Source organism: Chelonia mydas, chromosome 4 (assembly GCF_015237465.2).
Source record: "Chelonia mydas isolate rCheMyd1 chromosome 4, rCheMyd1.pri.v2, whole genome shotgun sequence".
In the NCBI taxonomy this organism is placed as follows: domain Eukaryota; kingdom Metazoa; phylum Chordata; order Testudines; family Cheloniidae; genus Chelonia; species Chelonia mydas.
Window position 1 is genome coordinate 28,601,152 of NC_057852.1, and position 13,131 is coordinate 28,614,282.

At 43.0% G+C, this 13,131-nt stretch overlaps 1 protein-coding gene across 1 annotated transcript in view; it reads right to left on the reverse strand.

Annotated features, from left to right (window-relative positions):
* The window catches only part of LOC102932219 (alcohol dehydrogenase 1), a 32,310-nt gene extending 29,982 nt beyond the window's left edge, over positions 1–2,328 (reverse strand). The window contains exon 1 of the mRNA XM_027825464.3: positions 2,160–2,328. Coding sequence (XP_027681265.2) covers positions 2,160–2,177 — 18 coding nt within the window. The 5' untranslated portion in view covers positions 2,178–2,328. The remainder of the gene's footprint in view (positions 1–2,159) is intronic.
* Between the last annotated feature and the right edge of the window lie 10,803 nt (positions 2,329–13,131).

A 13,131-nucleotide genomic window follows, 5' to 3' on the forward strand; every position in this document is an offset into this window, starting at 1 on the left:
ATTGCTTGTGATTTTTTTTTAGTGTAAGGGACCATCTATCACAAAGGCAAGTTTGCCCGAGTGGCAATACAGACTGGGTTACGCCAGGAGACTATCTGTGACTCCATGGTTAGGTTGCTGTAGCGCTTGGAGTTCATACTTCTTGGCTGGTGAAATCGAAGTGTAGAACTCCCAACCAATTTGGGGTTTGAGTCCTTCTTCTTGACAGTCCGCCCTGAGGTTGTCACTCATGCTAGTCAGCTACTCCAGCCGGCTTGACAAATGCAAAAGGATTTTATCATCAGAGCAGTGAGAAAATACCAATTTTTGCTTAACAAAAGTACAAAATAAGAACATTTCCAATTAGTAATAAATCCTATTATCTGAACAAAAAAAATTAAGTTCGACAAAATAATAGCCGAGTGCAACAAAATAGTCCAGCCCCAGCACATTGACTCAAGATGGGAATGACTGTAATCCTTTATAGGGACAGACCTAATAAAAATGCTCCATGAGGTCTGCAAATTCACATGTCAGACATAAGGATGTCCAACATCAATTTACAGTGGAGGTCAAAGATCACATTTTAAAGGGATACAGGACATGAGTGGGGAAAAAGAAAAAGCTTGTACATTTTGGTCTTATATAGTATTCCATTTACCATGTGGCAATACGGATTTCACAATCTGTAAAGGGCAAAGTCCTGCATAGTTTATGGATAGAAATGTAGCCGAAACCGCCAAACTATGAATTACAAATTCCTAACGCAAACAAATATATCTCAACCCAATTCTTTCTGTATAAGTACATAAGGCTCCCTCTGAAGAAGTTCCACTGAGTTCAGTGGGAGCCCTAGGCATGCACTCACCCATTGGATTATTGTAGGAACCGTTAGAACTCCCAGCACAAGCTGGGGGTCACACAGTCAGATGCTTCAGAACATCTCCAACTTTCTACAAGTCTTGAGGCAAAATTTCTGTTGCAATGTAGTAACCCTTCTTTATACACAATCTGGCCGGACATAGAACAAAAAAATATAGCCTCAACAGAACTTTCTTAATGAGTGTGTCAGTGATGTATATTCTTCCTTTAGGTGTTTCATCTGGTAGGGCTCATGTTCATCTATCAAAATCCAGTGTTCTTATATCAAGGTTTTTTAGTCCCTTTTATTAAATGTAGGAAACCAAATCTATCAATGACATCTACAACAGCATGGAAACTACAAGAGCCTAGTAGAGGTGTAAATACTCATTTTTATTTATCTTTGGTGAAATTATAAATTTTAGAAATTAAATATTGAACAGGAAAATATTCAATAAATGATTTTGATCAGTAGATAATTTTTACACATTAAGTTTCCCAAAGCAACCATAATTTAGCCCTATTTTGCATATGGTATATATTGCAGTATTTCAGAGTAGCAGGTGTGTTAGTCTGTATTCGCAAAAAGAAAAGGAGTACTTGTGGCACCTTAGAGATTAACAAATTTATTTGAGCATAAGTGAGCTGTAGCTCACGAAAGCTTATGCTCAAATTTGTTAGTCTCTAATGTGCCCCAAGTACTCCTTTTCTGATTGCAGTATTTGTTGTTCATTGTCGTTTATTTAAGATATGTATTCACCGTGGTTAAGTTACAAGTGCTGTGCAAATTTTGGTTCTGAATGGACATTTCTACAGTTACATTAGCAAACTTAAGACTCCATAAACTTGGTCTTGATTTTTTGTATTTAATTTTTTTAAAAAGGAAAATAAAATAGAAAAACACTATCCATATGCCCACAGCTTAAAGCACTTTGGAATCTTTCAGGACGAAAGTTATAAATGTATCATTTAATAAGTACTTAACAAAAAATGAACCTGAAATGTATTCAGCTAAACAACCAGATACAAAATAAATGCACAAACGACAGGGTTTCATTTTGATTTTGCTGCTATGCCTTGATAGAGCGTGTTCGAAAAGCAAAGTTCTGCATTTAAACTTTGTTGCTCATTTTCAGCACAGTGCTTATATTCTTGAGCAGCACAACAAACACTCCATACCATGTTTATGCCAAACATTATTTAAGAGTTTTATGAATTATTAAAATATTAAGAGTCACAAATTTAAAAACAACAATTCTGTACCAGTTTCTTTATCATCTGCAATGAGGAGAACTTTCTAAAATGAATTGCTTGCTTACTTTGCCTGAAGTGCTCATGCTGTCTGTCTCTTTCACAGCTTGCTAACGCTAGTTTCTTGCTCCAGAAGTTTAGTCGGCTGTCAAGGATTCCTCTTGCTGATAGTCTGTCCTGCTGGATAAATAGATTCAAAGTTGTTCCTGCAATTTGCAGCAATGAATATATTACTTGGGGCCTTTTAACCAAGCCTGTTTGTGCCCTAACCCCACCCCTCAAACATCCAAAGCACTGAACAGAAAAACTAAACCACTCCTCTAATGAACGCCTACTCTCCGCTGAACTTTTGTAACATTAAACAATTAGAAGTGAGCTGACCTGGTAGTCTACTGTATTATTACAGTGCATTTATACAGTGCCACAAACATACATGGCGATTTACAATAAATAGGGCATGCCAGATAAAGAACAGTGTGCTTGTCCTTATGAGTGGGAGGCAGATGTAAGCCCAGTGAAGTACAAGGCATACAGCTACACAGGGGAAATCAGAATTCAGATCTCTAGCACCTCTCTCACTCCTGGTCTAGCAAAGGCTTTGATAAGCACCAACAAGGCAACACCACACTCCTCTCGTTACAGAGATGCAGTGAGCTGGCAAAAGGAAAGTAGGGATTGCTCTCAGGCAACCCAGTCTGACTCCCAGGGTGGGTACTGACGAGGACCAAAGGGATCATCGCCAGGCCTGGTCAGCCAGGAGGGGGTCACATCAGTATTTCAGGTGGCTAATAAAGAGGATCAGTTTGGGGAGTGCAATTATGTTGAGTCTGTTTTCCTTTACTGCTTGCCTTGGACTAGTTTGTCTTGCCCTGCAGAAATCAAGCCCTGTGGAGAAAAGGGATGTCTACAAAACTCTCGATAATGGCTAAAGCAGCAGTCATGCCACTCCTGTTGCCATTACAAAATACCATCTGATTGTTTCACTGTTATTTTGTTCTCCCTCTTGCAGTCTCATGTCATATGCAAATCCCATAAGATCTTTGGGGCAGGAACTGTCTTCATCACGTGTGTACACTTCTTAACACAATGGGGCCCTGATCCCTGATTGGGGCCTGTAAGTACCATTGTGACACCAACAATAATAATCCTTTACGATACAAGTGGTGGGCCCCCTACCGGAGCAGACCTTTTAAATCATATCAACTCTTGCAGTACAGCCACCTACTCCCTTGCTTTGTAAACCGTAGTTGCTGTCGCTGTCCAGCGGCAAAGATTGGACTTCTTAAAGTTCAAACTGTAAGTTATCAAATTACCCAGGGTTTAAAGTGTTCCTACCCCTAAGGCTCCTGGCCAACCTACTAAGATGTCAGTTCGTTGTAATATTGGTTATAGATTGCTGTCTACCTTCTATGAAAAGAATGCTGTGTATAAAGGATATGGGGGCAGAGTTAAGGTTGTTTCGAGTTCCTTAATAAAGCTGTGTGAATAATGGATTTTTTGGTTCACTGACGATTCTGGGGGGGGAGGAGGGAATCATTTTGAGTCAACCCAGAAATATTCTTCTGATTTTTCCGCAAACTTGTTTCAACTTTTTTGATTTGTTTTTTCAGGTTGAACAAATTTGGTTTGAACCAAAACAAAATGTTTTGTTTCAGTTTTGACCATTTTTAACTGGTTTTGATTTTTAAAATAAAAAGGAAACTTCAAAACCAAAAAAGTTGTTTCAAGCCAAAAGATTGAAATGTTTTATTTCAACATTTTTGGAGATTTGGGGTTTTTTTTTACTTGAACAACTTGGCATTAATTTGTGGAATGTTTCAGTGTCACCAAATCTCCATTTTTCCCGGGGGGCGGGGGCAGAATTTCAACCAAAAAATGTCACCCAGCACTACTCTTTATCATACATATCAGTAGCTACATAATCAGTACTCCTCACCTATTTTTGTGAGTGTCCCCCTTGGCATGGGTATACCCCTGTGTTCCCAGCTGCCATCGCCTTTTCTTTCTTGTCTTGCTATTTACTTCCTCTGTATTTCTGTCTATTTCTCTTTTCATTTCCCCCTCACCATATTTTTCTTCCTCTTCCTTCTCCTCCCGCATTCATGGCTGATCTGAACTTCACAGAAAACAAAGAAAAAACTTTGACAATCTACAATCTGAGCCCTACAACTATGTCCTTGTAAACTTGCTTGTGGGGCCTACTACATTATGGGGCCCACTACATTACAAAGCCCAACAGAAGCCAGGAGGAAAGGGTTTCAAGAGACTAGCTTAATGCTTACCTAATGTCAGCATTGTCAGCCTATTAAAATCAAACCATGCCCTCTGCTGTCTCCCTGACATTCATTAACTTATGGTATGGTCACTGAGTAAATAGCAGCAAAGTTCACTATCCTGACGATAAACATAAATCAATGATTTAGCCAAAGGTGCCTTGAACTGTTAGGACTTTCTAACTACCCAAAAGTAATTCAGAACGCTCAATAACTCTGTTCAGTAATCCCATAGTTTCTATCTTCACATTTCAGGAACAACTTTGTGATACAAGTGAACAAGTAGAAAAGTTGGTTCCCTAATTTAAAAAAAAAGAAATAAATAGAATCTAATCACACCCCAACGAGTTTGTGACAGAAGCGGAGGTGCTTTGTAATATCTAAGAAGAATGAGATGCAATAATTTTATCAACAATGCAATCTGATCAATGAAGGAAAGTAACTGTCTAATTATGCAAAAAGAAAAGGGGTACTTGTGGCACCTTAGAGACTAACCAATTTATTTGAACATAAGCTTTCGTGAGCTACAGCTCACTTCATCGGATGCATACGGTGGAAAGTTTAGAAGATCTTATTATATATACACAAAGCATGAAAAAATACCTCCTCCCACCCCACTCTCCTGCTGGTAATAGCTTATCTAAAGTGACCACTCTCCTTACAATGTGTATGATGGAAATGGTCCACCTTGATTATCATACACATTGTAAGGAGAGTGGTCACTTTAGATAAGCTATTACCAGCAGGAGAGTGGGGTGGGAGGAGGTATTTTTTCATGCTTTGTGTATATATAATAAGATCTTCTAAACTTTCCACAGTATGCATCCAATGAAGTGAGCTGTAGCTCACGAAAGCTTATGCTCAAATAAATTGGTTAGTCTCTAAGGTGCCACAAGTACTCCTTTTCTTTTTGCAAATACAGACTAACACGGCTGTTATTCTGAAACTTGTCTAATTATGGTTTATTAGCATTTCCTATATGACGACATCAGCCCAACTTAATAGTGGGCTGTGGAAAGAACAAACAAGAAAGCAACACAATAGACCGCGATAAAAAGCCTCAGGTACAGACTTGAAAGACAATGGGTCAAGAAGTTAGCTTCAAAGATCCCCCGCTCCAAAATGTTGCAAGCCCTGCTTAGCCAATGTTGGGAATGAAGAGATCAAAAGAACCGTTAAAACACACTCCTCAAGAGAAGAAGGGGAAGGTCACTGATCAGAAGCTGCCTAGGGAAACAGGCTGACCCAGAGAGACTCTGTGGAAGAAGCGTCAAGAAGTTTGGCCTTCCCAGATCCAGGCAATGGATTAGAGAAAATCTACACATGCGTATAGTCTGTTTTATTGTTTTAAGATAGAACAAAAAAATTTGAGAGAACACCTTAATAAATAATACTTTGCTGTAAGGAGGTGGCTTGGTCACTATATTGACCATTGGGGAGAACAGAACTGCGGGCAGCAAAGATAAATCAGGCCTGAGGAGCTAATCATGCATTTAATAATTTTATTAAGATGATGTTAAAAGAAAAAGAAAACGGGACAGAGTTTAAGCATAGAACTTTCTGGTTATCAGGGAATAAGGTACAGATTATCAAGGGGTGTGAAGTTTGGTTTAGGATCGCGTGGCGTAAGGAATACATAATCTGCAATATCTCTGATTGGGGGTAAAAGGTTAACGGGTCAAAGTACAGACATTGAGATATGGGGGAATGTTGTTCATATAATGGCTATGTTCAGGTGTGGAGTATAATGAGCGGATACGATGATGAGGATGGAATTACCCTCATTTGGTGAGATTTAAATGTTCAGTGAGTTTATGGTTCCAGTTCATATGGTCCAATGGAAAAAGTTTCTCGGTCCCTTTCTCCTAGTTGATGCACGATGTTGTACCGGCTCACACCTCCTGGTACTGTCGGTGGCTGGTGACATGTTCGATGTAGATGTCCCTAGACTGTCGGATGGTGTCCGAGACCACGAGGCGCCGCATGAGCCGTGCGTAGAGTTGACCAATCCCACAGGTCCGCAGCACACGCTCGTTGCAGGGGTCCCAAGCGCCCAGGGCTCCGACGATTAGGGCATCCATCTGCACCTTGTAGCCCTTCGCTCTCAGGGTGTCGGCCGGAGGGGGGGGCATATTTTTCCAGCTTACGAGCTCAGGCTTTGCGGAAGGCCGGGGTCCTGTTCTCAAAGGAGACCATGACGTCGACCAGGATGATCTTTTTCTGGGCCTCGTCGGTGACTACCACGTCGGGTCGCAGCGGGCTCTCGGTACCGGGGATGGCGCAGTTCACAGCGACCTCCCCCAGGCGCGGTGCGATGGCTTTCACCAGGCGGTTCTGGATGGCGTTGTGGCACAGCTGCCAGGCTCTGGAGTGGGGCTTGCAGCTGCACAGGACCTGGGGCGGGGTCTCGTTGGGGCAGGGTCTAGCTGCACTTCCTGCAACGCTTGTCTTGGTTCCCATGGCGGACGGCTCCGTTGAGCGGGACGCAGTTGAGCCGGGCACGGTGGATGAACCGCTAGTTGGCGAAACGGGTGAAGCCGCCCCCGGCGAGGAAGCGGTTGCTGGCATCCCACTTGCTGGTCAGTTCAAAGGCTTTATCCTAGTCTGGTTTACACTTCAGGGTTTCCACGTACAGTGAGTGGATGGCTGCCTTCAGGGTCCTCTCCAGCATGCCCCTGGCGCTCGGGGTGACTATGGTGTTGTCGTCGGACCTGATCTGCGGCACCAGGACTCCCAGCTCCCAGTGCTCCTCGCACTGCTCCCAGCGGCAGCCGATGCGCTTCCCCAGGCGACATGTGGCATTGCGAGCGTGGGACCACAGCGAAGCAATGTCGCGCCCGTCTCGTCCGAATTCACCATCCAGGGAATTTCACAGGAAGATGGAGGTGTCTTGGTTGGAGGGGACTCTGCCAATCCGCTTCTTTGTGGTGTCATGGAGGGTGTTTGCTGCGATGTTCCTTACCATGGCATCGGGACACGTCAGCAGGCAGAAGGCGTGGGTGATCACCGCGATATCACACAGGTCGCTCATGTGGGGGACGTTGGCACCGCCTGCAACCCAGATCTGGTCTGAGTGAGAGAAACATTCGATTCCATCCCAAGAGATGTGACAGCCCAAAACCTGGGCCTGAAGGGAGGAGATTTTAAGAGACAAGGAGGAGTGCAAGGGGCAGCAGTTAACCCAGCAGTGATGTTAGTACATGGTCAAGTACCTTTTATCATGGTGCAGTTTGGATTCATGTTGGCTCAGCAAATCTACCCATGCTGAGTGCAAAACAAGAACAGAGGTGTTATTGTGTTTAATTTTTAATTCTATGGTTTTTTTAAAAAGCAGTATGGTCCTTTGGGGCACTGATGAGGTGGAGGGGACTCGCACAAGCCCCTTGGTAACAGCTGGCATTTGGACTTGTGAAAAAGAAGCTGACTGTGGGGGGGGGGGGGTATTTAAAAGAATGTACTTAACACTATTCCTTGCACAGCACCTTGAAAATGTGAATTGATACAAATCAGTTCCTAAAACTGTAAGGAGGACTATACAGCTGCGCTCCATGTCCACAGCAGGAGGGTGGGGCTACTGAACATATTTATGTAAAATAAGTCAGCTTAGTTTGTGGTGCACCCCAACTCATTATGTCAATAGCCCTGCCTAAAGTCCTTAGGCCAGGCTCAGGCAGAGACATGTGAGCATCAGAGACAGAAGTTGGTTACATTTGGGTGCAAGCGATAAAAAGAGGGTTTGTAACATGCCCCCAAATTCTAAGCTGGCTTTGCTTGTTAAAATATTCAGCTCTCTCTGCAGACATCTGCTGCAAGAGGTGTCCCCAACAGCACAGCTAGGTGCCCATGGCAGACACTCCACATTGTCCCTAGGGCTTGCACCAGCTGCTCCAGCATCACACCAGGGAAAGACAGGAGGAAACTGCTACTCTCTCCAGTGGAGCCCTACAGCCATTATAACCAACTCTCCTCCAGCTGCCTTTCCTCCCAGACCCAGCTTGGAGTGTGAAGACAAGTTGGTCACATGTGACCAACCTTCCCATGGCCAGCAATGGCAGGACATCCTGCCTGCCAGTGGAATGAGGGATGCAGAGATAAAGGGCTGGAATGTAGAAGAACTAGGGGTCACCAAATGAAATTAATAGGCAGCAGGTTTAAAACAAACAAAAAGAAGGATTTCTTCACACAATGCACGGTCAACCCTGTGGAACTCCTTGCTAGAGAACATTGTGATGGCCAAGAGTATAACAGGGTTAAAAAAAGAACTAGATAAATTCCTGGAGGATAGGTCCATCAATGGCTATTGGCCAGGATGGTCAGCGATGGTGTCCCTAGCCTCCGTTTGCCAGAAGCTGGGAATGGGTGACCAGGGATGGATCACTTGATGATTTCCGGTTCTGTTGATTCCCTCTGGGGCACCTGGCATTGGCCACTGTCAGAGGACAGGATACTGGCATAGATGGACCTTTGGTCTGACCCAATATGGCTGTTCTTATATTCTTAAGGATTGACAGATTTGGAAGGGAGCAGGGAAGGGAACTGGTGTGTTTTGAGGAAGTGAAGGCATGGTCAAATGAGATTGAACACTTAGAGGGTGCTCCTTGTTAAAATATTGGCAGCACATCACAGGATGCTATAGCAAACATCATTTAAATAAAACAAAAGTCTTAATGACTAAGAACTCACACAAATAATTCCCCCTTCAGCTGGAACAGCCTCCCCTCCCCCAAATTACCTATCATCTCCAATCAACACAATGACACAATTTACTTCCCTCTGAAAACCTGGGGAAAAAATCTTCACTGACAACTGTGAGAAGTTGCTTTGAGTCCTTGTAAAGATTTAGAAAACCTGACCAGGCACCATATCTAGGGGCTGGCAGTTTCTGGCAAACCCTGCAATGAGATGGACAGCTTCTTGCTCTACAGCTGCCTCCTTAAGGATACTGTCTCATTTCCTTTTCCCTGGCTTTTACATCTCTTCCCCGGCTTCCTTCTTCCTCAGATCCTCTGTCTCTTTTTCCAGTCAACTCTTCTCCGAGTCCCTTCATCTTTCTTAGTGCAAAGACACTTACATCCATAGTATGATTTTGCAGGGATTAAAAGTGTTTCCTTGCAGTAACTTGTCCCTGGGTTCTAATTTAGTTAGGACTGGTGCCTCCAACAGATTGCCTCTTGTTTAAGAACCAGTTTATTTAGGAAGAAGGTGGGAAGGATAAAGAATTAGTCTAAAGCCTACACAACCAATGAAGCAAATCAGTGACTAATGCAAACAAATTACAATAGCTACTCAGGGAGCCTTCTACCCAGCTCATCTACATAATGCCACATGGAGGCAGCAGGGCTAGGCATGGGTCAGGGAGGGCCAGTCATGCATAACCCAGCTCAGGTCCCCCTAAGAGCAGTGTGTCTCCATGTCCTCCAGTCTGAAGGTAGATGCCAGCAGGTAGCTTCTGTGATGGATTGAACCCCCCTTCTGGGATGGATTGAACCCCCCTTCTGGGATGCCACCTGGTATACTGGGATTTCACTGAGCCCACCTGCTCCACTAATCTGGGCTCCCTCTCCCTGTTTTGCTAAATTAGGCTCATCCAGCCTATGGCAGCGCGTGCACACACACACGCACGCACGCACACGCACACACCAGCTGTAGAATCACACAGAGTCTGCAAACAGCTCTCTATGAGAAGGTTCAGCTAGGAAATCGCCAAGCACTCAAGTGCAGCTCCGCTCTGGAAACTACACCCAAAATAATATTGTCTTGCACTGTAGAGAAATCTATACAGTGTATGCTCATAAATTTGCCTCCTCCCTCAATGTGGAAGAAGATATGCAAAACTCCTTACCCCTCTCCCCCCATTAGAAATTGCACAAATTGGGTTTAATAATAAACAAAAACAAGTTTATTAACTATAAAAGGCAGATTCTAGGTGATTATAAGGGATAGCAAACAGAACAAGGCAGATTATTAAGCAATAAAACAAAACATGCATACTGAGCTTAAGATCTTAAAGAGACTGGTTTCAAGAAATAATTTCTCACCCTAAATGTTGTTTTAGGCAACTTGCAAAGTTTCTGTAGCTTAGAGTTTCAGGGATTTCTCTTGACAGAGACTCCTCTGTCTCAGTCTGGACTCAGCATTTGCCTTTCCCACCACTCAGTTCCTTTGTCTCTTCAGATACTTTCAGCAGTCTTTCTTCTTGGGCAGGAAGGCAAGGGAGAAGAGTCCTGTTTGCCTTACTCCCAGCCTTAAATAAAATTTACATAAGGCAGGAATCTTCTGTTTCCCAGCTTTGACCTCCCCCTCCTTCTGGTGGAAAATTACTAGAGGTTCAAGATGGTGTTTAGTATCAGGTGACAGGACCACCTGACCTAGTAGTGTCACAGCTGTGTCCCAGGTCACCTCTTAGGAAGCAGAGAGATTAGTATCATCAAAGTCTTATTGTTTTTTTCCTAATGGCCCATCAGAGTTGATGGCCTGTTGTCTGGTGGGTGTCTCCCAAATACACACACAGTTGTAATTGTTACATAGTCAATATTCCTAACTTTAGATACAGAAATGATACAAGCATACAAATTGGATAATCTCATTCAGTAAATTTTAACCTTTCTGAGGATACCTTACAAGACCCATCTTGCATAAAATAGATCTTCGACCACATTCACATCATAATATTTCTAGGAAGACTATGGAGCGTCACGCTACAGCTCATCCTTTTTCTTGACATTAGCTTTTCCTAACAGGGGGACACTGGCAAAAAGAGGTGGGATCCCCATATGAAGCTTCCTTTGTGTAGGTCTGCATTGCAATTAAAAACCCACGGTTGGTCCATGCCAGCTGACTTGGGCTTGGACTGAGGGGCGGTTTAATTTCAGCATAGATGTTGGGGCCTGGGCTGCAACCCAAGCTCTCGGACCCTCCCACCTTGCAGGGTCCTAGAGCCCAGGCCACAGCCTGAGTCTGAACATCTACATCTCAGTTAAACAGCCCCTAGCTCTAGCCCAAATCAGCTCGCAGATATTTAATTGCGGTGTAGACATACCATACTCCACAGCAGTCAGCACCATCTAAGAGCAGAAGAAACCTGCATTAGGTTTCTCTTATGGCCTCTTCTCTCAACTGTGCTCCTCTCATTTGTGTGAATCTCACTAATCTGATTATACTACACTCTCCTGAAACACTCCTTTTAGGTGTTTGGTTCCTTGCAATTAAAAACCAGAGACAAAATATAGACACACCTTCCACATAACCACCCTATCAGCCTCCTGCCATTTTTGTCCAAGGGAACACACAGTACCAGATTTACACCTTCTAATTTTCTTTGACAGCATGTTAATTTCAGCATATCCAAGGTAAATTTAGCAATATCTGTAAAAAGGAAGAGTGCGCATGCTAAAGATACTTACAATGGCATCTGACCGTGTGTGCAGGTAATCAAAGGTGAACATTCTCTGCCCTCACGCATCTGACAGACAGCAGCACATCTTCCCCTCCCCAGTCGCATCTCATCAGCGTATGCTGTAGGTCCCTGTGATCCCTTGGTTAGTGCTGAGTTCCTTCTCTTGGGAGTACAGCTGGTGAGTGAGGGCCCCTGACACAGCCTTTTTCTACATATTAAATGTATAATTTGGGGGTGAAAGTTTGCCACCGAAGTCCCTTATCTGCATTCATTTCCTGCAACATTTGTTTTGCACCTAGCCTGCCGGAGCTATCTTTATTGTAATATTGTAACCAGAGCTAAAAAGACTTAATTCTTTGGTAGTGAGAAGTTATGTTCAGAAGCTCAATTATGCACCAAAATTTTATTTTAATGACAATTACAGATTATTCAGCTATGCAAATAATAAAATATACACAGGACAGCCTCCAATTGGAGTAGGTTTTATTGTATCTTAGAATGTTGATTGGTTTTTCAGTGGTTTACCCACTTCCTGGGTTTATGCAGTTTGTGTTTAATAAACTTACATATTTCTTCCAAGACAGAAATTCTTGTGGCTCAAAAAAGGGTTGCTCTTCAGTAATGGTTTTAGGGATTTTTTTTTTTTTAATTTAATCGGAAGAACAAGGACCCCACTCTACAAGGCAAGGACAGGAATCCTCAGACACAAGTGATTAGCCATATATTGAAAGTGTGGCCTCTGTTCTTAAAGTCAGGTACTAACTTTCAATTATCTTCTCCTACAACCTACTTAGGCCCAAAAAGTTCAGGTTTGTTTTCCCAAAGACAGTGATGGATAGATAAGCCTCCAAGAACTCTGAAGTTCACCCACGCTTAGTTTGAGGTGGTGCATAAACTGGCTCCTTCCTACCTTTCGCCTCTAATTGCACCAAAGTGCATGTGGCAACATGTTTGCTTATTAGAATGAAGCTCAGGGAGGAAATGAAGCAGAAGGTAGGCTTCAGGCTTTAAATTGAAGCCATGCCAAATTTAAGATGTGTTTAAAATAGGACAGACTGAGTATGACAAATTATGCAAGTTTTGACAAGACAGTGGAGCTGAATTAAATAAGCAGGGAATGGTGAGCATTCATTTTGCAACATGTAAACAAACAAAACAGTAAATAATGTCTAAAAAAAGCCCAACGGTTTCTCTATGTCCTCTATACTTGATTACCAGGTGGGAGGTGTATTTTACAAGCATTTTACTGCTTGTGAACTCAAAAGAATCCATTTTGTATTTTCAAAGTGAATCATTTTATTTTAAGAGGTCAGCTAATCAGAGGCAGGATAAAAGCTGATTGTACAGAAATATCCACTTTATATATAAAGA